At 38.4% G+C, this 27,745-nt stretch overlaps 2 protein-coding genes across 2 annotated transcripts; both read right to left on the bottom strand.

Moving 5' to 3' along the window:
• Positions 1–678: 678 nt before the first annotated feature.
• Positions 679–10,312, bottom strand: LOC133522017 (hemolymph lipopolysaccharide-binding protein-like). Its single transcript, XM_061857190.1, has 6 exons — positions 9,690–10,312; positions 3,628–3,741; positions 3,171–3,308; positions 2,359–2,550; positions 1,806–2,060; positions 679–1,009 (listed from the first exon to the last, which is right to left on the bottom strand). Exons 1-6 carry the CDS (start codon positions 9,775–9,777, stop codon positions 813–815), a joined length of 984 nt encoding a protein of 327 aa, XP_061713174.1. The 5' UTR covers positions 9,778–10,312; the 3' UTR covers positions 679–812.
• A 631-nt stretch (positions 10,313–10,943) lies between these two features.
• LOC133522019 (uncharacterized) lies at positions 10,944–27,122 on the bottom strand. The gene is made up of 4 exons (XM_061857192.1): positions 26,348–27,122; positions 14,363–14,480; positions 12,860–13,028; positions 10,944–12,310 (listed from the first exon to the last, which is right to left on the bottom strand). Exons 1-4 carry the CDS (start codon positions 26,401–26,403, stop codon positions 12,129–12,131), a joined length of 525 nt encoding a protein of 174 aa, XP_061713176.1. The 5' UTR covers positions 26,404–27,122; the 3' UTR covers positions 10,944–12,128.
• Between the last annotated feature and the right edge of the window lie 623 nt (positions 27,123–27,745).

The following is a 27,745-nucleotide window of genomic DNA, read 5'->3' as shown; positions in this document are numbered from 1 at the left end:
CGTAGCCTATAACTAACATTTTTAAAATTAAAAAATACAATTTATTTTAATATGGAATAAAAATAACCTAAAATAAGATACAATAGGTACTTTCTTATAGAAATTTGTAGTGCTACATTGCTAATCCAGGACGTTATCATTGCCAAACATCCCTATCCATAATATAACCGTTTATTTTGTAACATTCTTTGGGATATTGTGTAAGTTTTCCTTACAAAAATCATTATTTCAAATGTATACAGCGACAGCAGAGTTAGAATATGTATTTCCTATAATAAGGTATGGTATGTGGTATAAATTTCGCATTTCCCCAATTTGTTTACGGACGTGCTCACTGAAATGGGGGTGCGAAACTTTTTTTGATAAATCTAGTGAAATATGCCGGTTCGCGTCAACATGCTGAGCACGGAGGGACATTATGAATTTCGGTGGGAGCATTTAAATTGCCGTAAGTACACATTTTTTATCGGCCATGTATTTGTATTTAGAGAGCATCGTAGGTATGTTTTTTTATATCTAGCGACCAGTGGCAGGTTTAGTAAAGAGAGTGTGTCTGTGTAAGAGTGTGTATGTGTGTGCGGGCGTGCGTGCATGTGCGTGTTACAATTGCTGGAGTCCACGCAACGTTATAATAATTTGACAGAATGGAATAAACGAATGGAAAAAAGAAAAAAATGATTTATTAATATTGGAATTTTATTGTATCAACCATATTTTCATAAATTATAATAATTCCCGATATGTTCAGTTGAAGATTTTTTTTTACAAATTAAGTTTTAATGATAATGATATATTTGTAGTTTTTCCAATGTTTACTCATAATAATCGTAGTCTTCCAGGCTATCCGGTGTTTTTTCGCAAATAAAAGGTCTAACCATTTCACACTTCGTGTTAGCCAGAAGCCCATCCCTAAACACAGTCCCGCAGGGTCGGTTTAAGTTTGACGTCGTATCTGCTGATGGGTAGCCGTTTACCCACTTATCGTAACCTGCGGCTTTCAGTGTTTCGCCTGTAATCAACATACAATGTAAGTAGCCTGTTGAGGAATATACATGAAACAAAAAAAATCCATTCCTTATAAACGGTGCATTTTATCGAACATTCCCATATATACTTAGGTACGAGTACCTACTAAAATGTTATAAATTTATTTATGTATTTATTTAAGAATGGTATGAGAGACATATTTTATTATGCCAAGGCCAAGAGCAACAGTATGACTTGCCCCGGTGTGCACCTTACCTAGGGTTGCCATACGTCAGGATTTGGGTTGGTCCTTTGTCAAGATTACGAGCAAGCGAGGTCCCTAGTGTCAGGAATTTTTTGAAAACTCAACTAACCACCAGATTTACTAGAAACTAACAAAAAGTTTGGAGTTTGGCAGAGGAGAGGGAAGGTTATACTGTAGCTACAGCCTATGGTGGCGAGTTAAGAGGCTAGTACTTAACCCACGAAAGGTGGCAAAATCGAGTGTTTAATAACGATAAAAGATTTTTAAACATTTTGAAATACAGAGGTCTAGTTAACGAGTCCAATAGGGGAGAGAGATTTTCGAAGAAATGGCCGTCCAGGAATTGTCAGGATTTTTTGGATAACGTCCGACTTATGTCAAGATATTCCGTTTGTTTATTTTACATATCAACCCCATCCTTACCCCACCTGCTTAAAATAAAGATTATTTAAAAGTTAGCACATTCATTTGGTTATGCCCCTAGCATAGATGATTTTACGCACGCATGTGGGGAAGTATTTTTCAACAGGGAGAATTAAAAGAGTGGGTTTTTTTTTTATTCAAAATATCTTACCGTGAATAGTAAACCATAATCCTCGCCGGCCCCAATCAGATACTCCAATATGAGCCATAGACTTTTCAAAGTTCCCTGGCATGACGCTGTCGGGATATTTGACGTACAAATCCCTAATTACTGAAGCTTCCAGGTTGCTATTAATGATGGCAAGGTGTCCACCCTCCCCGGAGCAAGCAGCAAAGGCCTGAGTCCAGTTTTGGGGGAAGCGGTGGAACTTGTAGCAACTGCCAGTTTTTACATTCAAGGCGTAATCTGTGTAATATTAAATTAGATTAAAGGCCTGTTTCACAATGTCCAAGTACAGTATTGGATAGCTAATTGACAAATAAATAAACTGCCTGTAAAGACTTCCTGCAAAACTTACCACTTTATCTACCAGTTAAGCTTATTTGATAATTGTAAAACGCCAAGGATTTTATTCGTCAGATAAGTGGCAAGTAGCTTATTCAGGACTTTACTTGGACATTGTGAAACTCCAGCACAGTTTGACAAATTTGAAGAATTACGAGTAGCAGTGACGAAATATGTAAATAATTAAATTAAATAATACCAGAATCAATTGTGCCGCAAGCATTTGTAACCAGCTTAGTTTTTTTCTTGTAGCAAAGGAAAGGGTAGATTCCATTACAGTCCACATCCGCAAGGGTGCCGTTGTGAAACATAGCGAGGCAGTTCTCTTTGTCTCCAAAATTGTCAGGTTCCCCAGGAGCCCAAGACACGTTGATTTTCGAGAGCGGAGTACCTGAGAGCGCAATCTAGTTAATACGAAGGCCTCTGAACCATAGATTACGACTATCTTCATTTATTTATTATTCGGTCCTCTTTCCATTCTGATTATGATAAAATAAATAATGTGTTTCGTTCTACTCCAAAAATTTAAAAGTCTAAAAATGTCACATTGTTTAGTGGCATATTTGCGGATTCGCGATTGAATTAGACGGAATTAATTAATTATAATTCAAGTTCCAGATTTCACTTGTCTAATTCTTACGTACAGCATATATTAGGTATATTAGACGTTCATTTCCTACAACATTAAATCATTCTGAGTATTCACATTGAGATGAGACCACTTCGTAAAATCGGTATACACTGTGATCGGGGATCCGCCTAGAGATCTGAGCAGATATCTCATTAATTTGTTTAAGATGCTCCGAAAGCAATATAATCTAGTGTTAACATTAAATCGTTTTATGCCAAGGATGGCATTAATGCTCAATTTACTAGCCTTTTTGTCTTTAAACACCGTGGTAGATAACAGCGTTATTTTCGTACGATTCACACGGCATATATCGTATTTAACCGTGATCCGCAGAAGACAGGGAGGGAAAATAACCGTGTCTAAATTATTCTTATACGAACCTTCAATAGTGTAATAGTCTCCTTTAGAAAACGTAGAATGGATTCCTGTATACACGGCGAAGGAATTCTGCAGATTGGCTGACAGGGCCTTCATCGTATTGTTAAGGTTTTCGGTTTCGGGAGAAGCAAGGACAGCACCTAAAATCATTAAGCATTATTGAAATTACTGTTTTTTATTGATAATCCATGTTTAGTACCTAACAAATATACTTACGTACGTGCGTACTTATGCTAATCTGAGTCATAGACTCATGAAGCGTAAATATATAGGTGGTAAGTATTAAATTAAAGCAAACTTTGGAGAAAAAGTATAGTTGTTAACTCGTCGATAAAAAAAAACTATCTTTACCAGCATTATAACTGGTAATTCGTTTTGCCCTTAATCAAGTCTTGCAAACTGCATTTCGCCCAATTTTGGTGATTGAATAAATAAAACTTGTTCAATTCAGATACTAACCTTCACGGAAGCATTTTAACCATGCATTATTCCAATTAGCAGGCACCTCATGCAGCTTGAGCCAACCTCCGGCCTCCGGGTAGTAAGAGTAGTCACTTCGAAATTTTCTGCCATCTACAAGTACAGCAATAACAGTCACTATCGGCCCGATTTGAACTTTAAGTGACGTTTCTTTAAACAAAAACGTCACTTTTTTGTTTAAAGAAGAATCCGATCCATATCGTTGACAGCTGTCACTTGTCACGGTCGAATAAGCTGCGTAAACAAAAAAGTTTTTAAAATGTAACAAATAAATATTTTAGTGTAATTCATGAGCCAGTGTGATCAATGACTACTAACTACGCTCCGTGAGTGTTATTTACTAGACTTGTCTATCGATAAAGGACAATATCGACCGAAATGAAATGTGAACTTGGATTGTTTGTTGTCGGTAAATAAATGTGGAATTCAGTGGATAGTGCCATTGTGGAGTGTGTAGGACCTTTTTACACCCGACTGCTATGTATATAAACAACAAACTGTGAGTAAATTTTTGAAAAAAGAACAAAATTGCTTTGTGTGGGCCGTTTGTTGCTTTGAATATTGACAAGCACACAGCGATCACACGACGGACCTATCAGCTATGACACCTGTAACTCCATCTAGCGACAATCTACAGCACCGAATTACCATAGAACAATAAACTATTTTAAGCGCCATCTAGTACCACAACGATAAACTAGCTACTATCCGTTAAAACGACAGCGCCTACGCACAACGGGTGTTCGCTTATCTACTCTGACAATACATGAACCAAACGCAAGATGGCACCTGCATGCTCTAAATGTCATGAAAGTATACAAAATAATGAATTTCTTGCTTGCAAAAACTGCAAACTAGTTTACGACTTGCTATGTGCACGGAAATCGACAAAGACTTTTAGATATATGTCTACAGAAAGCAAAAAGGCATGGACATGCTTACTATGTCGGACAACACAAAAAACATCTACAATACCTGGCACTAGCAAATCTGATGCGCAAAATGTTACAATACGAAAAAAAGCCTTTCCCAATAACACGAAAAGCACTCCGGTTACAAGCCCCTCATCGGTGAGAAGCAGCCCTTCAGCTACTTCCTTAATAAATACTCCGGCCGTCAGCCCTGTTAACAGCGCCAGAGGAGCATCAGACACAGACGCCTCACTGGCAGCTAAAAACCTTTCGGCTTCTCCTTCATTGAAGCCGGATGACAGCCGTCAGACAAATACTCCAAGTACACCGGTTTCAAGCACCTCGCCGACAAGAAACAACCCTTCAGTTTCTCCCCTAATGTATCTTGACAACAACCCGTCGGAGAAACTCCCAGGTACACTGGTCACATACACCACACCGACAAGAAACAACTCTTCAGGTTCTACCTTAACGGATTCTGACGACAGCACAATAAGTCCACAAGGCTCAAGTACCTTGCCTGGGAGAAACAACTCTTCAAATACTCCAGTGATAAAAACTGACGACAACGCTCAAAACAGCTGCAAATGCATCGCGAGCACCTCACCAGCTGGAAATTGTTCTTCCGTAACACCTCGCCCTCTGAGTTTACTAGTAAAGGCAAAGTCAATTGAATCTCTTATACATCCAGAGTCCATGCACAACTCCTCTATCAAAAGCTCTGAGGATGAGCTGTCAAAAAGCCTGGAAATAACAAATGATCCAAACATCGTAACGGAACAGAAAGAGCAAATCCGAAAACTGAAAGTTAATTTGGCAAGCACTGAGCAAGAACTACATAATTCTATCTTTGAAAAAAATGAGTACATGCGGCAAATAGAGAAGCTAACACGCGAGGTTTGCACACTAAAAAACATATGTAGGAGCCCGTGCAGTTCAAAAAAGGACAAATCGATGTTAGTGTCAAGCTTTACTCAGAGTCCTGTAAAAAATGCTTCCTATATAACACCTAAAAGCCTTGAGAGAATTTTATACTTGGAGTCCCAGGTAAAACAATTAGAAAGTGAGCTTCTTAAGGCACAGCTTGAAACGCGCGCTCTAAATGAAATTATAAGGAAGTTGGAACATGGACTATCTCCTCCAGCTTTGTCAAATAAACAAAAAACAGAGATCTACACGGGTAAAAGTAATAGGCAAGCACAGAGTACAAACAAAAATTACACCAGAGCTAGCAAACAAAACAAACTTTGTATCATATCCAGCTGTAAGAGATATCGGATACTACAAAATATGAAAAATAATCACGTTCTTGAAAAATACCAATGCTGCCATTACATCACGCCAAATGTAGGAATTAACATACTGTTAAAAAGTCTGAATGAAAAACTAATCGGGTACACTCAACGCGATGTCTGCGTAATCTTAATTGGCGAAGTAGATTTCTACAAAACTCATGACTACAACGTCATCATTAAAAATATCCGAGATATATTGCAACCAATCATGAACACAAATATTATAATAGCTGCGCCTACTAACATCCATGGATCACTGCTATACAACCGAAGGGTAGAACTTTTTAACAACCTGCTATGTCATGACATTATGACCTACAAATACGCTACCTTTCTAGACACATGGCTAAATCACGACCAGTTCTTATCTCGATCTGGAAAAGTTAACAATAATGGAGTGCAAAATATTCTCCAAAACATAGCAGATATAATTGTAAATTTACCGTCCAAAAATAGCCCGCAGAAAAGTACCACAAAAAGCTCTGACAATGCAGCTTTTTTTCGAATAAGTCCATCGCACAAACACAACACCCGGCCAACCCTGTCCTGACACGCGCTGCAGTGAGGGCCCCTAGCCAAGCTATCCCCACAATAAGAAATCATAATCACTTAATCAACATATGGCACCAGAACATAAATCGACTTGCGAACAAAACATACAAACTTGAATGCGAGCTCCAGATTAATAAAAATGTTGATGTGCTATGCCTGACCGAACATTGGCTACGAACAAATCAGGTATCATCAGTAAATATAATAAACTACAGCCTACGTGCGTACTACTCAAGACCGACTCGCCATGGAGGAGGAGCCTGTATATATGTGAAGTCAAATATTTTAACCATGGAACGAACTGAAGTAAAGGACCTATCCTACCTCCGAACCTGTAATTCAAATGATAAAGAAGAAAACAAGCTTATATTATTAATTCACTTAATGCGCCTTGATAAAAATTTTAGGAATAATCTACACTCAAAGTTGAATTAAATATTTTTCAAGACGCCGAACCGAAAAACCTTGGGCTAAGATCGAACTATTAGCAAATTCGAACTCTAAGCAAGAAGAATAATTACGTCCGGTCTTTTCCATTATTTATTTTTTAACGTTTGTAACACACAAATGACACGACTGAGCGGTTACTACTATATGGCAAGAGGGGCGGGATGAAATGGCGTCACACATTGTATTGCTAGTGATGTAAAATAACTGCTATTTTGGTAGCAATGGCGATCATACGATCCTACCTTCTATCTGATTTTACCTAGGTATACCTTATGTTATAGTAGTAGGTACTTAGTAATAGTAAACTCTTTATTGTAAAAGAACATGTACTTAATATAAAAACTTTTTACAAAAAAAGTAAACCGACTTCAAAAACTACTTACTACTTTACTTATATGTGGAGTAGCTAATGTATTTTAATTAATATGTTGTAATTTTAATTTCTTTTTTTATGTTATTTGTGCTAGTTATGTAAGTTGACATTATTATTGTGGCAAGTTAATAATAAATGTATCTTCAAAAAGGATAAAATAAAATATTATCCTTTTTTAAGTATAAGCGTTACCAACTGATATGTTTGAAGTCGGCGCCAAGCCAAATTTTAAAGCATACCATGATTTTGGTGCGATTCAATAAGTATGCGGCTATATAAGTATGTACAATATCTTAACCTTTACTTTTTTCGTTACACGACAACACTGCAATGAACATAGTTTCTAATTTTCCAACTGTCCATAGCACGCAAGTGTGGGATTGTGACTGAGTTATTTCCAGTCCCAGAAAATTTCATTTCAAAATATAAAACAATTCAAGGATCGTCTTCAGGGCCTAAACTTTTTACTTTCGTGCCAAATTTTACCTAAATCGATTCAGATGTTTAGCCGTGAAAAGATAACAAAGAGACAGGCAGAATTCATTCCAATTTCCAAGTTCCTTTTACTACAGTTGTCATGAGATTTATAGACATAAAGCTGATTATTTTTACCGGTATTGTTACTATTTGGCTTGGCACCGACTTCAAAGATAACGCATTAACTTATAAAAAGATAATATTTTATTTTATCGTTTTTGAAGTCGGTTTACTTTTTTTGTAATAAGTTTTTATTCTTCCGTTTTTAGTTATAAGACATTGTTAAAAGCGTGTCGTGACGCGTGACGCATGAATGAAAATCACAATCATGTTTAACACTAAACTCGTTAACTTTAATAAATAATCAGGATTTTCCTCGAGTCCGTCCGGGAAGTCATTCCTCTGCCACTACTCTAAATTGATCCTCCGCCCCACCACTGACCCAATCCCTCAACCCTACAATTACTCAACCTCACAGAACATCAACCCCTGATCACTGAAACCCTTGACCCTGAACCACCAAACCTTTAACCACCATTCCCCGACCCCTCAACCCCGGACCATAACTCCTAAACCTAACCCCCAATTCCTTAACTTCCAACCCCCGACCCTCCTACCCGATTCCTCAACTCCCAACCCCTCAGTCCCCGACCTACTCACCGCCCTCTCAACCCCCTAACCTCTCAAACCCTGACTCAAGCCCCAATCCCTCAACCCCCAACGTCAGACCCCCGTCTACCTTCACCACCACCGTCTACCTCACAAACCTCTCACACCTACCCCTCACCTCTTATTTCCAACACTACCTACATTAGAAATCATAATACACCGAATTAAAAGAGGGAAGTTCCACATAATGACCCGTGGTCTTCATAATCAGTAAGTAGCCTTACCACGAGTATGACACTGACATATTCGCTGGCGTAACTTACTTTTTATGCATTCCTATTATTATTATTTTTCCTATTAGTGCGAGCGAGATGTATAGGAAAGTAAGTTACGAACACGTCAGCTAATACTGGCTATTAAATCTATCTATCTATTTCTTTATTTTAATATGTAGAGTCAAAATCGTGGTAAGGCTACAGTTGCACTACATCAAATTAGTAGTTTTCGAGAGGAAATGCTTGAATTGCTTAAAAATATCATCATAAATATCATCAAAAAAATCATCATCATCAGATCCACTTCATCAAATTTATGGTTTTTGTGAGAAAATGCTCGATTTGCTTAAGAAAACACACAAATCACCATACCAGTGCCTTTAAAAAATGAGGAGTTCTCTCAGTTCCTCATGGATCCCATCAAATCAGAACCAAATTAAAATGGAACCAACTTGGAAGTAACTACTTTCAAACAAAAAAAGAATTAAGTACTGAAATCGGACCACGGGTGTCAGAGTAATCAGTGAACATACATACAAAAAATTGCCATAATCGAATACAGAACCTCCTCCTTCTATGAAATTGAACCGGTTAAAAAGTATCTTAAAATTAGGAAAAGCTAAGTACAAAGGCGAATTTATATCCCTTTAAGGAATCTCTATTAGTTAACCTTTGAGTAGAAAGTAAGAAGAGGGCGAGAAATGCAGCAACATGACCTACAGCAAGGTACCGGAAAGAATAAAGTATATAGATACATACAAAATTCATCCGATAAACATACATTAATTATTTATTAATATTTCACAAAAAGGAAAAGGTAAATTACACAAAAAAATTGATAAAAGTGAAAAATAATAATAAGCAATTATACACACCATGATTTATTTAAGTATTAGTTATTTTATTTAATAATTTCCTATAATATTTATTTATTTCAAATTTCGTGTTATTTCAGAATCGTTTTAAATTGTATGAAAACAACTGAAAAAACTATCGTATATAAAAAAAAATGTATATACTAAATAAATACGGAAAATGGTATTATTTTAGGGTTTTAGAGATATTATCTAATCGTAAAATAAAAGAATATTATACTCACCGGTCCCATGCAACAAAAAGACAAAACATAAGTTGACAATAATAAACACTTTCATATTTATTACTGATCTACTGACTAGTGCAGACATAAAATAAAGACACAAACTGTTCCTTTTACACACACTCAAATGAAGTCCAACAGTCTAACTGATAATTTTGGTAAATGTTGACCTGATGCTCGTTATATACTGATTCGTTTTGGAAAAGTTTTTCCCCTTATCGCTGACTGACTGTTTATACTTACTTACTTCAAGGTTAATAGAGATGACATTTGAAAGTAGGGTAAACTCGCCAGTATCTGGCCACTTGAGAGACTGTAAGTTCATGTTTAATTAGTGAGTACCTACTTAATTGTGATACTTTATTTGTTATTTTTGTAATAGTCAAGTATAAATAAAATAAAACTAAAATAAATAAATACTAATTGACTAGGTCGAACGGTAAGCTCAAGAAGGCTTGTGTTGTGGATACTCAGACAACGATATACAAGTATACAGTATGTATCTCACCGTAAAGCAATTGCTCAAACCCGTTAACATTTAGGTCATACTCGGCAACTTTTACTATAGGATTAACCCCGAAATCGCGAAAAATAAATGACTGTCCGATAGGAAATTTCAACATCAGACTAGCAAAATGTATGAAACAGTCAAATCTTTTTCGCGATTTCAGGGTTAGTGCCATAGTAAAAGTTGCTCAGTATGACTTAACCATTAATGGGTTTAAGTACCTAATTGCTTTATGGTACGTTCAGTTACATATGTATACTATACACAGTGTAACACAAGGAATCCGAAAGATTTTAATCACGCACTTCTGAGGCCAAAAGATGGAAAAACTGTTATATGACTTTAAGTACCTAAATTTCGGCAAAAAAAAAATTTTTTTCTAATTTTTTAATGTATTTGTACATGAAAAGTAAATTTTACGGCAAACCTGGCTCGGAAAATGAATTTTTAACTTTTTTTTGTAAAACCTTGGTTTTGCAAAGGTTACTTGTCGCTTTTGGACATCTATCAATACGAATATTTAGACTACGCCCCATAATAGCATCATCGCCATCAAAAAGGCGTTTTGCACTAAGTTGCAGCAAGTTTTTTTTAATTGGTATTAACTCTGTAACTAGGCAAAATCCAGAAAAGTTTATATGACATTTTAGCCTCTAAATGTGATCAGGAATGCACTGTTAAAATCGTTCGGTTTCCTCGTGTTATACCGTGTATAAATACTTAAATGTTAATAAAACACCTATGACTCGGTTATGTTAAAGGTATATTTTGCTGTTCATTCCTCTAGAGCAATTTTATTTACAAAATAAAATATTTTTTTGTGAAAATTAAAAGTAAGTATGCTCTTTCAATAGTAATTAGCCGCATAATTTTGTAAATGGCTACATTTGGCTAAATTTAATAGTATTTCAAAGCTTTCAGCATAAAGTAGTAAGCCACTAAAAATACGTGTATGAAGACCATTCATTACGTTTAAAAAAAATCTTATACAAATTTACACTAGTTATATGATTCCTACTTACAGTTTTATAGTACAGAACCTAAAATGATGGTTATAAATCCTTTCAAAGTATCTGTAGTCTTTGTAAAATATAATGTTTTATCTTTTTCACTTAACTGAGTGAAAGCTAGAAGTGAGATTTCATTAAACGAATGCCACTGTTTTGCATGCGGCCTATAACTGCAATAGTTTAACATTTCTTGAAAAACTTATTTCTATTATTACTTCTTGAAGTAAGCAATTTAAAAGTTATAATTTTGTAGTCTTTTTATTCTTGCATAAATGTAACAATCTTAAGTAAACCGTAGTTAAATAACAGATGGATAACTGTCAATTACCCGTGTTTATGGATTATAACGATAAGATAAGGTGTTTATTCTTTATTTGAACTTGAATTAAGGAACGAAAAGTAAAAAAACTCACATCTCAGTCAAAATCAAAGAAGAGAGGATATGACTAAGTGAGAGTTCAGTTTTTATTATCTCAGTAGTTTTTAGTTTATTTACACAAGTACTTTATTTAGTGTCACCGCATGCTACAATTACTTAAAGTGAACGAAAGAAAAAAAATGTGTGGGTATGTCAGTGTCTATGCCATGGTTAGAGCGATAAAGTAGCAATTTATTTCCAAGTTCTTAAATAGGCTTATAATAGTTATAAATGTTATAATATAACTACCATAGTAGGAACTAGATCGCAATAGTTTAAATAAATGTTACGGACGCGAAGAAAAAGTACATGATCATTTCCATAGATGTATAATACATACGGGTGACTTTCTATTGAAGTTTTCGATTGCTTATTGACTTAGCACTTGTCAATTTAGTTGTAATTTAAATGTTATAATTCGGCAGTAAATTCGGTAGTTATGGTGACAGCCTTATTGGTTATCATAGCGAGATGCGTAAGAAAAGGTCCACTCTGTACGTTCATCAGTCATACATGATGCGCGACTCCTGAAGACCACGTACGCGCCGATCGAATTCGCGCATGTGCACGCGGCGACGAGCAGCGCGTTCCGCGTCTTTCGGCTCGTAGTTTGAGCCGCTGCAGTCGCAACAGGCTCCACAGCTACAGAACGCGCAACAAGTTTTACCGATTAATGGTAGGGCGCCTGTAAAAAAGAAATATAATTACTTTTTGACTAGGGTCAACTCATGAGTCCGTTAGAGGTCAAGGCGTTCTATCAAATTCAAGAGTGTTTATTATTAAGTTTCATATACCAAACCCTAGGAACAAACAAAGGTTTAAGTTAAATACAGAATAAGTATTCGGCCTCTCCACCTGTTATAAAAACTACAAAGACTACAAAGTAAAAGAAGTTTATTCGGTTCTTAACTTCAGATCCGGAAATTTAACTTACGAAAAAACATAAAAGTTTGTTGTATAGGTGTATTATTTAAAACTTTAGCTGTTCTAAAATGGTCTTGACTGTAAAGGTTTCGAATGTCAAAAGCAAGCAAAAGATGATGACGCTGTTCGGCACCATAAAGTTTTTTAGGTAGGTAACTGAATTGTCAAACGTCGGTAACCTAAGTAGCGGATAATGTATACAGCAGTATAGCCCCATCTAAATTAGCCTTTGATTCAGTGAAGTCCTGACCTATCTGTTTTTTTAATTGTGTGGCAATAAATGGTATCTTATTCTTATTATTATTCTAACCAAGTTCAATAGCTTGAGCGACAAAGTCCAGATAAGGCGTCTCCACAACAACGTCCAACGGGGCCTGGCAGATGCGCACGACATTGGGTTTGCGTTCTGCATAGCGCTCCTTAATATTGAGGTGTTTGCTTCGACCGTGGAGGGGGCACGGGCCGTTGGGGAAAACTTCCTGGTAATTTATAACATTTTGATTATTTTTATAAATAACATTCAGATGTCTCTGACCCTATTAACCCTAGAGAGTATACATCTCTGTTATATTGTCACAGTTTATTTTAAGATAAAATGTACCTATTATTTACTCATTGGCTTTTGTATTTATAGCGTTTGCTATGTATGTCACAGTAAATCTTGTATTGGCTTATATTATAAAAAGTTCTTGAGGTCTACTAACAGAATATATTTTTCAGTTTTGAACGAACTATGGCAAACATTTGGTAACTCCAGACCCCAGTCAAATATCTAAGATACTTTACAGGATGAAATAATTTGGAAATCAGAGGAAAATTTATAGACGTACGATGAAACATAATGACGCTCATACTTAATTGAAGAGAGGGCGTTCTAGGAAAGTAAAAGGCTATTAATGAACCTTACCTATATTATGTTTCATGTGAGTAAGGTTGCCAGGGATTTCAATTATCCCTTAGAAATCAAAACCATGGATCGTCAAAATGTTTCATAATATACCGGAAGGTTGAGACGGGAATTTAACAAATCGGGGCATAAGCCGCTCATGCCTCGAAGCGTAAACGTGTAGCTGTATGTGGCTATAATATTTGAAGTGATCCCATAGGTACAATCTCCAGTATCCTATCATGAAATCCTAAATCCAGGATACCCTCGCCTAATGACAATGGGGTCACTATGAATGGCGTTTCAATCAAAACATATTTTTTTATTTCTGTCTAGCCATCTTCGAGAAATTGAAGAACATGTATAAAGAAAAAAAAACAAGAGAACCTCCTTTTTTTAGGGTTCCGTACCCAAAGGGTCTAACGGGGGGCCCGTTTACTGAGACTTCGATAGTTAGCCAGTTCCAATTTCTACATATTATGTATTTCTGTTGCCGCTATAACAACAAATACTAAAAACAGAATAAAATAAATATTTGTCCCATACACCAAACATAATTTTTTTGCCGTTTTTATAAATAATGGTACGGAACCCTTCGTGCGCGAGTCTGACTCGCACTTGCCTGGTTTTTTGTCTGATACTACTGATACTTTGGGTAACCTCAGGCAGCAGATCCTGCAACATGGGCTAGGAAGGGGAAGTAGCACTATATGCTCGCTTGCATTCGCATGGCTCTGCTAATTCAACCAAAGTGGCAGCTAGTCGGTAGAGTATGTCAGCGTCGCATCCCTCCGGGTAAGCCTCAAAATCGAAAAAAACAAAGTACCCTCGCAAACCAGCGTATTACGCAACAACCAGAACCTCCTTTTTATGTCGGTCATAAATAGGTTTTTAATTTTACAATTAAGATGTATAATTGGTTCTCACTCTAGGACGTCGTCGGATGCATTCAGGAATCGGCTTCCTCTCCAGCAGAAGTTCTTCTGAAGTCAATTGGACTTGACCCTTCCATTCTCGTCTTCTATTCTTGCATATAGGGTGGCACCTGTAAATGGAATAGACGCTTCAGTAATATACTATATCATTAGTGTTAACGCGAGGAATGCCGAAGGACCAGAGGAAAAGCGCAGTCCAAGAAATACAGAGGGACTATGGCTATGAGAAAACTAAAAATGAGAATAAAATTAAAAAGATGTTAATTATGAGGCCGACCGTACCTGGGTATAGATTCCGATTTGTTAACGGCGGCCGCCGTATTTAATTTTTGGTTCGTTCTTCTCTCTCCTTACTCCTTCACACTCACGATTATCACTCTCGTTTATAATAATTATTTCATCGTATTATTTTATTCATATTATCAGGAAAAAAGTATATTGATTTTTCACTTCATTGACGTTGTCCAACCATTCACATGTATTTAAATTTTTAGCTTCTTTGTTTTGCGTTTAAGTAGGTCGGCAAAAAGGCGGGTGATATGAGAATAAAAATGAGGTTGAATAGAGTAGATAGTATGAAAGAAAAGCGAGCGAGATGGATGAATATGAATGATAATGAATGAAAAAGGGCGCGAACATTTCCCCCCGACCTTAAAGGGTTCCTTTAAAGGAAAGAAAAACTAAATATAATAAATAATAACCCTTATCATCAAATTAAACGAACATTCACAATAATATAGCGAAATAATGAACTAAAGAAAAAGTATTATTCTAACGAAGTATACTCCTATTAATTATTGGTTAGGCAGAGGGCATAATCGCACGACAGGACGGACGAAACTTCCTTTATTTGTCCTGACAGTGACAACGCGGGTTGAGCCGTCCTTCGAAGGATGTACTGCCTCTACGACGCCTAAAGGCCATGAAAATGGCGGCGCATTATCTACTTTTATGACAACCACTGTACCAGTTACGATAGGAACTGATGGCGTGGTCCATTTAGCTCGAGACTGCAACTGATGCAGATATTCTGCACGCCAACGTTGCCAGAAGGACTGCACTATCTTATCCAGAAGTGCATGTCGGTCACGCAAATTACCTGACTCGACCAATGGAGCAGGTAAGGACAACAGCGGAGCAGTGTTGAGGAAATGAGCCGGGGTGAGAGCTGAAGGCTCAGCGGGATCACTACTCAGAGCTGTCAGTGGTCGCGAATTTACAAGGGCCTCTATCTGCGCAAGCGTAGTCAGAAGCTCCTCATATGACAGTATTTGCGTACCGATTACCTTGAAAAGGTGATTTTTTACTATTTTCACCATGCTTTCCCATGCGCCTCCGAAGTGTGGAGAAGCGGGAGGAATGAACTTCCAATCAATGCGGTTCTCCGCGAGCTCCATCTCCAAATGTGGACGATGACCGTCTAAAAACTTGTAGAGGTCACGCATGTAAGAGTTGGCACCGGTAAAATTAGTCCCATTGTCCGAATATATGCATTGTACGGGGCCACGCCGCGCCAAGAAGCGCTTTAAAGCAGCCAAAAAATTGGCGGTACTCAATTCCGTCGCTATCTCGATATGAAGGCAGCGCGTCGTGAGGCAAGTGAAAATGCATAACCAAGCCTTGCGACTCTTGACTCCTCTGCCTCGAGTAGGAGTGTACTGCAAGGGACCTGCATAATCACACCCCGTATGTGTAAACGGTTTATTCACTTGATTCACGCGACAGCTCGGTAGGTCTGCCATGAGCGGGAGAGACGATTGTGGATTCGCTCTGAAACACGTGTTGCATTTGGCAACGCGGTCGCGAATGACACGACGAGCCGACAGTATCCAATACTGAAGCCTAAGTATAGTCATTAATGACTCAGGACCAGCGTGCAAATGCTTTCTGTGGAAATAGTCGACGATCATATTGACTACATGATCACGTCGTGGAAGCACAATTGGGTGTTTCTGCGAATATTTCATGTCAGCATTTGACAGCCTGCCTCCAACACGAATCAGCCCGTCTTTATCTAAGAATGGTTTAAGCTTTTGCAAGGCAGGTGAGCAATACCTTTTGCTCTTTATTTTATCAATGTCGTCGCTAAAGTGTTCACTTTGCAACGATGAAATAATTTTACCCTCAGCGAACTCTAGGTCATTTCGGGAAAGTGCTGAGAAGCGCGGTTTCGGTTTAAGAATGCGGTACACGTATACCACGATGCGCAATAATCGAGACCACGACGATATTCGCTGAGCGAGTGAATAAAGTGGTGACTCTGACACATCCGTAGTTGCAGCGTGTGCAAGAGGCTTAAGCTCCGGCACTTCACCGATGGACTCTCGATCGAGCTCCCTTAAAGGCCATTCCGATGGATGCTTGGAAGCCCAAGCCGGTCCCGTGAACCACAAAGGATGGTCCACGAGCTTAGAAGGCGTCAGGCCACGGGACAAGCAATCCGCGGGATTTTCTAAGCCCGCCACATGATGGAAGCAGTTGGCCGGAATAGCTTCGATAATCTTAACTACCCGGTTGGCAACAAACGTTTGCCAGCGGTGGGGGGATGACTGAATCCAGCAGAGAGCAACTTTCGAGTCTGTAAACGCGTAGACCTCGTTAATGTTATAACGAGGTTCGAAGTTATCTTGCACCTTCCGCATGAGCTTTGCCAGGAGGACCGCAGCACACAGTTCCAATCTCGCGACGGAGACTGTTTTAAGGGGACAGACCTTTGACTTGGAACACACCAGCCGAACTGCCACTTCGTCTCCCTTTAGAACCTGAAGGTATACGACGCCTCCATATGCACGCTCGGATGCATCACCGAAGCCTAAAAGGTTTATAGTACAACCCTGTGCTACTCCAAGATGGCGCGGTATTTGGATTCCATTGAGCTTTGGCAACTCCGAACAGAATCGTTCCCATAAATCCACAATATGGGGTGGGGGAGTCTCATCCCAGTCGCATTTGATCAACCAAAGCTCCTGGATGAGGAGTTTTGCGTATAAGACAACTGGAGCTACTAAGCCCACGTTATCCCATAGACGTGCCACTGCGGACAAGATCGTCCTTTTAGTGCACGTTGAGTCTGGCTCTGTCACCTTGAAATGAAAGTAATCACCAGATTTATTCCAACATAAGCCAAGGACCTTTTGGGAGACCCCTGGGTCGATTTCAATGTCTACGGAAGCCCGATGCGAAGCAGGTATTTCGCGTAGCACGGCGTCTGAATTGCAGGTCCATTTCACAAGATCAAATTGACCGCATTTGAATAAATCAATCAGCTCCTTAGCCGCGGCGATAGCAACAGACTCATCCTGCTGCTGCGAGTCATCTGACATAATGCTAAAGCATACGTCATCCATGTATGTACAAGAGGACGCGATCGCCGCTGCCGTTGGGTACTTATGCCCGTCGTCTACAATTAGCTGACGGACGACGCGGAGCGCGTGATAGGGACTCGACTTCATACCAAAACACACGCGATTAAATTCGTATGTGGTAATGGGATCTGCCGGGCGGAATCTATATAAGATTCGTTGAAACTTGCGTTCCGCTTCGCGAACACCAATCTGTAAAAACATTTGGCGACAATCGGCCGAAAGCGCTATTTTGAATAAGCGAAAGTTCAGAAGGATTGAAAACAAATCCCCTTGAAGATTGGGCCCTGAGTGCAAAACGTCATTCAGCGACAGACCTGTGCTTGTCTTGCTACTCGAATCCAGGACCATGCGCACTTTGGTCGTTGATTTGTCCTCGCGTATGACAGCATGGTGAGGAATTATGTATGCGACAGCTGGAGAGGCCTTCATGGAGATAGTTACCTCCGATATGTAACCCTTACTGACGTATTCACGAATGATATCGTCATAGGCGGCACGTAACACACTCGATGACTCTAGCTTTCTTTCAAGGCAAAGAAAGCGCCTCTTAGCAGCAGAATGCGACTCTCCGAGCTTGAACACGTCATCTCGGAAAGGCAATGCGACAGTATATCTACCATTAGCGTCGCGCGTAGTGGTGGCGCGAAAATAATCCTCGCATTCAAGGTCATCTTGACTTTGAGCGGGCGGAGCGGATATTTCCTCAAGTTCCCAAAACCTTTTGAGAAGGTTGTCTGTGGAGTCTTGAATGGAAGTACAACATGCTGAAGTATATTTACGCGGTGACTGTAAAGCAGGGACCGAACCCATTAAAATATACCCCAATACTGTCTGAATAGCCGGTGGCAGATAGTCCACATCGCTTTTAACAATGTGCGGCAGTAACAAATGTGGAAATATAGTTGCACCCACCAGTACATCAATTGCGACGGGCGTATCCAACGTGTCGTCAGCCAAAGGGAGGCCATGAACATGTGTGAGGGTTGACATGTCAACCGGCACTGATGGCAAATCGTCGGTGATGCGATCGACCACAAAACTCGAAACGTCAAAGTTGACGTTTTCGTCGAATCGCGAAAATATTTTAATATCTGCGTTACCCTTAACAATTTTTTTAGTTTTTCCAATGCCAAATACAGCGCTTGGCTTTTTATCAAAATTCAAACCTAAGCGCTTACAACACTCCTCAGTAATGAAGTTACTTTGTGACGCGGTGTCAAGTAAACATTTGACGACTTGCGTGCCACCCTTATTATCGCGGACGATAACCTTTGCGGTGGACAGCAATACCGTATCACACGAAGATGTTGAGTTTTGTTTTGACATCTTATTGTTAGAGGCCGCTAGTGCTTGAGTCACGATAGACGTGTTACAAGATGTGCTTTCCGGCGGCGGTGAAGACGACTTAGCTACGGCGCTCGCAGATACACTTGACACATCAGACGTCGTAGCTCTTTCATCCTTGTCTTTGTCAAAATGCAACAGAGTATGATGCTTTTGATGACAAACTCGACATTTCACCTCGGAATTGCACTCGCGGGTGCGGTGTTTGATACTTAGGCAGTTAACACATGCCTTAAGCTCTTTAGCGCGTTTGAAGCGTTCGGAAGGCGTTAAACTGTTGAGGGACGGACATTTAAATAAATGTTCATGAACAATATTGTCACAAATACATTTAGTAGTGCTCGCGCAAGCAACATAACTTTGTAGTTTTGGTGCGGCACTACGCGGCTGAGACGACTTAACACCTTTTTCGCGCGATGGATTTGCTGCGGCGGAGACGACGACGGTGCTTGGTTGCACATTTTGATAAATCCTAAACTGACTCTTCATAAAATCTGTCAAATTGCGGAAGGTAGGCAATTTCGTATCTCGGTGTAACATTTCAAATGCTCGAAGAGTTTCCTGGTCTAGCTTCTTTAATGCCATATGAAGGAGCATGAAATCGCATAAATCATCGAGCTTAAGCGACTTAAGCGCATTCGCAGCTGTGACAAACTTATCGATGAATGTTTGAAAATTAGACGAGGAAGCGGGACCATTAATCTTTAAATTGAGCATTTGATCCATGTAGGTCGAGGCAAGAGTGCGCTTGTCTTGAAATCTGTCAATTAGACTATCGATGATAAGCTGATAGTTTTCAGCGCTCGGAGTTATACCCGCGATGACGGCTTGAGCTTTTGGTGACAATTTCCCAATAAGATAGAAGAGCTTCTCTTCATCAGTTAGCGACAGATTTTCGTGCACTCTGGATTTAAAACTAGCGTAGAAAAGCGGCCAGTTACGTATATCTCCATCGAACGCTACCAGTTCCATCGTTGGCAAAGAAGGTCTGGCTCTCTCCACTATAGAAGGCAGCGAAGAGGCCGGCGGTGCGGCTGGTTGCAGCCGCTTAACCACTCTCCTGATGCGGCAGTACAAATCTTCGAAGGCTATAATCGGCTGATAATTAGGGACAGCAGCCGCCCTAGCTCTTAGCAACGTACGATTATACTCATTAACCACCTCTTTGAACTCTGATCGGAGTTCGTCGATAGTGTCAGCAGCATCAAGGAAACTCTCGCGACTGGCTAAATCGGTATCGACAACTAGCGATTTTTTGTAAATACCCTGGACGAGTTCAAAGAAGATATTGCGTTTTGCTTCAAGCATCGACAGCTCGTCTTCATAATACGCGCTGTCGACGCTTTCGATATTTCTTGTATCTTTCGCCATAATGCAGGAGACGGGTTAAGTAGTTTAATTTTATTTATGCGGTAAAACAATTTATGTTCCTATGAATAAGGATTAACTCTTATAAACGTATACCTAAATTGCGGGTGCGATTAAGAAATTATATTTAGGTAATTAATTTATAAGGGCGGCGCGGCGAATAGTAATACTCATATAAATAAATACCTAAACTGCGGGAGCGATTAATATAGAATAATTTAGGTAATATTTATAAGGGCGGTGCGGTGCGGGAGGAGAACGATTAGCAATGAATGTATGAGGAGAGAAGAGGGAAAAGAAAAGAGAATCCGGTTCGAAGACCAGAAATGTTAACGCGAGGAATGCCGAAGGACCAGAGGAAAAGCGCAGTCCAAGAAATACAGAGGGACTATGGCTATGAGAAAACTAAAAATGAGAATAAAATTAAAAAGATGTTAATTATGAGGCCGACCGTACCTGGGTATAGATTCCGATTTGTTAACGGCGGCCGCCGTATTTAATTTTTGGTTCGTTCTTCTCTCTCCTTACTCCTTCACACTCACGATTATCACTCTCGTTTATAATAATTATTTCATCGTATTATTTTATTCATATTATCAGGAAAAAAGTATATTGATTTTTCACTTCATTGACGTTGTCCAACCATTCACATGTATTTAAATTTTTAGCTTCTTTGTTTTGCGTTTAAGTAGGTCGGCAAAAAGGCGGGTGATATGAGAATAAAAATGAGGTTGAATAGAGTAGATAGTATGAAAGAAAAGCGAGCGAGATGGATGAATATGAATGATAATGAATGAAAAAGGGCGCGAACAATTAGGGTAAATACTATGTAACCAGATTGAAGACTTGCAAGTCCAAGCCTCACCACACACAGCAGCAAGTGACGTCCGAAAACCGTGCCTGTATTTGCAAACTATGTTAATAATAAGTTTAAACTAATTTTCTTATGTCGTACGTATGAGTATGGGTACGACTGTTACATGTCCAGTAAACGTAAAAGTCGTACCCATACTTATGGTATTCCGAAGGGATATGCAATTTTCAATAGGAGTAGGTATGCCTAAGCAGTTTAAGAAATCTGTAACTAAATCGCTATTAAATAAATGTTTTTTATTCCATAAGTGACTTTCTGATCAATGGCAAATACGAGTTATATATTGTAATTTTAAAGGCCTTAGAATAATTTATTCTTATTATTTTATTGTTATAGTTATTTAAATTATTTGATTTGATTGCATGACATGATATATTATAATTTTAGCATGCTCAATTATGAGTAGAGTACACTGTACTGCTAACTTCATGTCACCATCTACATACCTACTGTATTCTGGCAAATAAATAATTTGTATTTGTAAACGGTAAGACTTTTTAGGGTTACCCAAAGGGTATTACTAAGACTCCGCTGTCCGTCCGTCCGTCTGTCACCAGGCTGTATCTCATTTGAAATTCTCAGTTCAAATTTTCACAGATGATTTATTTCTGTTGCCGCTATAACAAGTTCGACTCGCATACTTGTCCGGTTTTTTAACTATACAACATAAGCACTCTGCAATCGGCTTTAGCCGCAGGTTAAATGATACTCCTAAATTAAAACAGTATTTTACGCAAATGAATACGTTCATTTTACTTGTCTAGCAAAAATACCAACATAACGGCCAATGACCGGATAGTTTGGTTCCGGATCTCTCCGGATACAATTAGCTGTAGCACAATACCTACTATTATTACTATTTTAAGGTATCACGCCTACAAAGGTTTCAATCTTGCTTATTATTAATCAGTTCCTCAGAATCAATTGTACGATTATTTGTAAGGTAATAAATATAGGTCAGCATTTCCCAAACTACGTGTCGCGACCCAGTAGTTGGTCGCGTCGGGAGTGAATGTTAAATGGGCCCTGATGTGGAAACCTGAGCATTGCCAGTAATATTTTATGCCCCCTTTAAGACGGGCAAGAGTTGGATCCCAAAAATGACAGTTTATGTTAGGTGGGTCGGAGCCCAGTCAACTTTGGGAACCTCTGATATAGGTGACTATTCAAATCAATGAACAAATGAATCAATGAACTCTAAAATTTCCTCAGGTCAACCTAAAACCATACCTTATGCATTGCGTTATTGGCACGTAACAGCATGACAGCTGACATACATAGTATGATTTCAATCCTTAAAACCCGTTTTTCGCATGTTTAGGTACTCAGCATCAACTTAGAACCGTTTTTAGGGTTCCGTAGTCAACTTGGAACCCTTTTAGTTTCGCCATGTGCGTCTGTCTGTCCTTTGCTTTGGTGTGAGGCTTCGTTCCGTGATCGTAAGTGCTAGAAAGCTGCAATGCAATGAATACATAAACCATGCATGGCGACAGAACGATAAAATAAAATCTACAAAATGGTTTTTTATTTGTTTAAAATTCGTTTCTACTTACCTATTTTTATTTTTCGAAGTAAACTCATTTATTTAACACAGTAATTGAAATTTAATTGTTGTGGCAAGGCAACTGGTGTTCCATTTTATCTAATTTCTACATTTTCTTGTCCAGCTGTACGCAGTAATTAATCATCGCTACCTACCTCATCAAGTTGGTGTTCGTTGGATTTGTCTTGAAACTCTTGAGTAGAAAACAGTCCATGGCCGTGTACAGTCGGGTATAATAAATACTTACTGATAGTAACAAATACAAATCCTCTTTATTGCACAACCTCAGAAAAAATGTACATGGAAAGACATATAATACCTACCTACATAAAGATAGAGGTAACCAACAGGCGGTCTCATCGCTACAGAGCGATCTCTTCCAAACAACCTTGAAATAATACTTTTTTGATTTTTGAGAAGGTATCATATTTCTATATTCATTAAAAATCTGACAAAATAGGGAATATTACGAAAAAACTCTGCATAGGGGGCCACTAGCACATTCAAAGTGTCTCCTGCGATATAAAAAAATTAAAATTTCGTTATCTGCCTCTCTATCGCTCTTGCATATTCGAACGATAGAGAAGGACATAACGAAATTTTAATTTTTGCATTTCGCGGTCATCATTATTGGCCTTTGCGTCTATTGCAGACGATTTATGGTTGAACGCCGGAGAGACACCGTTTTTGGTGGCTGAATAGACCGATGCGAGACTGATATGGTCTACCACAGGACTGACAAGGGAAAATTGCGGAAATCGGCACCGAAACGCCATGTCGTCGTTTTTGCCGCTTGTCAGCGAGTGCAGCGAACCAGGTCTCATCACAAAACTTGCGACCCTCCACAACGCGTTTGCGGCACTCCGTCCGCTGTCATGCGAGCCTCTCCCAGTCTCGATGATCGATATGGAAAGCAATCATGTCCCTCTTTGCGCAATCTTTAAAGCGAAGCATGAAGAAGAGAAGGACGGAGGAGGAGGAAAGAGAAGGAGGAAGGAAACAAACCGCCTTGATACATCAATGTCATATTTATTCACAACAAATTATCTAGGAAAACTTGTAAAAACTGTTTAAACTGTATATGTATAAGTTACTTTTTGGTTAAGGATGTGCGCTAGAGCTGCACTCTCGTGACAGAACATTGCAGTAACATTCCCTATTGAACAGCATTATTTACGATAAATTACATTCAGGGTTAACCTTTCCGTTTCATAGAACCTGTATGATCTTCATGTGAGAAGGGGTCGCGATTTCCTATCGTAATATTTTAACATAAAGGATGCGACCCTATGATGTCGGCAACGGATATTACCTACTAACGGACTGGCAGGAAAATTAAGTCAATATAAATAAAACCGGTCGAGTGTATGCCGGTATAAGTACAGCCTGCCATAAATAATGTCTTACAAAAGGAGGCGTGTAAGACGTTAAACGCATAAATCAATTTTGTATAAACTTCTTGCCTTGCCTTGGCAGTTGTGTTTGGCTACTGATTTAATGAAAAACCAATTTTAATTAATTATAATATATAAATAAATATTAGGGGATGTCTTATGTAGATCAACCTAGCCCCAAACTAAGCAAAGCTTGTAGTTGTATGTGTACTAGGCGACGATACGGCAGGGTCACTACCCACTAGGCCAGACCGGTTGATACTTAGTAATTTTAACCATTGTAACTTAATTTAATAATTATATACGTCGACAGTAATGACGAGATGACAAATGTGAGTATTTTATGTAGGGATTCGTTTTAAACTAGATGTACGCATCAAGGTTCTCTATGATCTGTGTCTAAAGTAATGTAAACTAGAATCTCATTCCATCAACGGAGCGGCAGCTGACGTTCATGGCGCTTCATGATACATTTCCATTAACCACTCTATGAGTTATCGCCTAAGACGAACTTGGTCATAAAAATCCGTTGGTGGTTGGGTATTGGGGTTACTATAAAAATATTGAAATTACCTTTTTGACCCTATAGTCGGTACTAACACGTGCAATAGTGTGTGTGAAGTGAATTGAAGAGATGTGGTACCCCAGAACTAACTACTACTACTACTACTTACTACTTTTATTTTTCATCTCGTTTCATCAAGTTAGATACCTATTATTGCTGCGACTGTACGAACCTAATGGATTTATTTATGAAGATGCAAAGTAAGAAGGCATATAGTCTATTTTTTTATCCCGTAGACTAAAATGACATTCCATGTGTTGCTGGTTTTTTACGTCTTATAAATAGTGATGTTCTACAACCGGTACTAACCGAAAATAAACTATTGGGAGTTACTTATATAGGCATGTAACACCATTTTGAGGCATTTAGAAAGTTTGTATCCAGGTCTAAATACAATATTTCTAATATTTAAAAGCGATTTTATTGTAAGATTAACAGTCACCTCGAAGCTAATAATGCAATTTTTAAAAGTTTGAGTGAATTAGTAGTGAGTATATTTTATTTACCTATTGTTTACTTCCTATCATGTAGTGAGTAGATTTCATTCATTGTTTATTTTGAATCTAAAATTATTTTAATATTTATCGCTTATTCACAAACCGAAATCAAAGATCAGCACTATTTGTTTTAAGCTGGTCACATTATTTCTACGTTTGACATTTGTGGTTGTCATTTTAGTCTACGGAATAAAAGAACAGACTATATGATAGGATGGGAGGACTCTAGTGCTATATGCCTGCATCCGTGAGGGATAGAACATACGCAATGCGACAAAATTAAAAACACATTTTAACATTCCTGATAACACACCAAAAACAACCTATGTAATTTGGTCGGATTATTTGTTGCCCACCATATACCATTCTCAAATTTACGGTGGGGAATAAAATAATGAGACTGTGACATGTTAATATTTATCGCTTATTCACAAACCGAAATCAAAGATCAGCACTATTTGTTTTAAGCTGGTCACATTATTTCTACGTTTGACATTTGTGGTTGTCATTTTAGTCTACGGAATAAAAGAACAGACTATATGATAGGATGGGAGGACTCTAGTGCTATATGCCTGCATCCGTGAGGGATAGAACATACGCAATGCGACAAAATTAAAAACACATTTTAACATTCCTGATAACACACCAAAAACAACCTATGTAATTTGGTCGGATTATTTGTTGCCCACCATATACCATTCTCAAATTTACGGTGGGGAATAAAATAATGAGACTGTGACATGGAAAAACAATAAAAGCGCTTTCTCTGCTACTCCTACTGAAAGATATGTAATTCCGTTCGGCCATTTGCCTCCCACCGCTCATGCCTGATCCAGTAATACTAGCTTCATGTAATAAATAAGGTAAAGCTCTTTGGACTTGGAGTAATTGGAAGAAATCTCCTTTAAAGTAATGAAGTATTTACCTACATATTCTTTATTTATTTCAAGATACATGTTCAGAATTGCGTGTCATTTACAAATACTACAAAGCACACAAGATAAAATGAAATTAGGCAGCAACGTACTTGCAAAGACCCTCGACCTTTTTCGGATCTCTCTTGGTTTTTGGCAACGTAATCATTTTATTTAGCGTATTCTCACATTACATTATATTACTTATTTACAGTCATTGTTTTGTAATGATTTTGCACTTTTGACATTGAATTATTTTTATTAAGTGTCGGAATGACATAAACCATAAAGTAATCTATGGTTTACTAAGGTACCTATACACCTAGAGGTACCTATTATACTAGTGTAGGTACGATAATAATAACTTGTCATGCTAAGGTTGTGGGCTAAGATGGTCGGCTCTTTATCATTTGTCACCATGCCTGTCACGTTCTAACAAGTATCTATGTGCGAAAGTGACAGGCATTGTGACAACTGATAAAAATGTAACCATGCTGCCACTGCAGGAGCATGATGGACATGATGCTCAGTGTAGGATTTCGTAGTTACCATTGTCTGAACAGGCCAAACGAGGGATATTAATTAATAAGTATCAAGTAAATGACAAGCATACGGGAGTACCTTTGTAGCGCTTTGTACGTCTTTTTACGAAGAAGACAAGATTTTTGCAATTACTCAAAAAAGGTTAGACCGGTCATGTTCGCTATAGTTTTCATTGAAAGTATTTACTAAGTTTTTGTTTCACGATTTTTTTCATATGTTTTGGACCCATGGTTTAAAGTTAGAGAGGGACACATTTTTTTTTCTTTTGGAGCGATTGCTCCTAAAATATTAATTTATCAAAAAATGGTTTTTGGCTGGTTTTTGGAGACCCGTATTCGTTTTAAAAGACCTATCGAACGATACTTCATACAATTAAAAATATCATTTTGCATTTTTTTAAAGTTTTTATTTTACCGTTCTGTCGCCATGGATGATTTATGTGTCCATGCTAAATTGCAGCATTCTAGGACTAATGATCACAGAGCAAAGCCGAGGATGGACCCGACGGACGGACAAACGGACATGGCGAAACTATAAGGGTTATTAAGTGACTACGACCCCTAAAAATATAGATTACATTTTTCTGTAGGCTAAGGTGTAGGCAATGAATATTGAACTCAGCCTCTTGGCCTAGTCGGTAGTGACCCTGCCTATCCTTCGTTTTTTTAGCATTAGAAAGAACTTGGTAGAAGTAAGCTTGAGGTTTTAAACTGGGCACTTTTTGCGGTACAATTTTGAAGTAAATTATGAGTATTGACCATGCTACATTAGATCACTCCATAATTATAAATAATAAAAGAGTTTGACAAAAACTACACGCTTATTGCCGTGGAGTTCTGTCTAATGCTTAAAAAACGAAGGATAGAAAGCTGGAGCTTCCGGGTTCGAATCCCGGTAAAGGCATTTGTTTGTGTGTTTTTCACGGTTATTTGCTCGTGTATAGTTACACGGTATAAAAATGGGTTTTT

This window comes from Cydia pomonella, chromosome 10, assembly GCF_033807575.1.
Source record: "Cydia pomonella isolate Wapato2018A chromosome 10, ilCydPomo1, whole genome shotgun sequence".
NCBI lineage: Eukaryota > Metazoa > Arthropoda > Insecta > Lepidoptera > Tortricidae > Cydia > Cydia pomonella.
This window is presented reverse-complemented; position numbering and strand designations above follow the sequence as displayed.

Coding starts and splice junctions, on each gene's coding strand:
- LOC133522017 (XM_061857190.1), bottom strand. CDS start 9,777: ATGTCTGCACTAGTCAGTAGATCAGTAATAAATATGAAAGTGTTTATT. Junction 2,061..2,358: donor TTGCGGCACAATTGATTCTG/GTATTATTTAAT, acceptor AATATTACACAG/ATTACGCCTTGAATGTAAAA. Junction 1,010..1,805: donor ATTATGGTTTACTATTCACG/GTAAGATATTTT, acceptor TGTTGATTACAG/GCGAAACACTGAAAGCCGCA.
- LOC133522019 (XM_061857192.1), bottom strand. CDS start 26,403: ATGATTACGTTGCCAAAAACCAAGAGAGATCCGAAAAAGGTCGAGGGT. Junction 14,481..26,347: donor AAGGTCGAGGGTCTTTGCAA/GTACGTTGCTGC, acceptor TTCCATTTACAG/GTGCCACCCTATATGCAAGA. Junction 13,029..14,362: donor GCATCCGACGACGTCCTAGA/GTGAGAACCAAT, acceptor ATAAATTACCAG/GAAGTTTTCCCCAACGGCCC.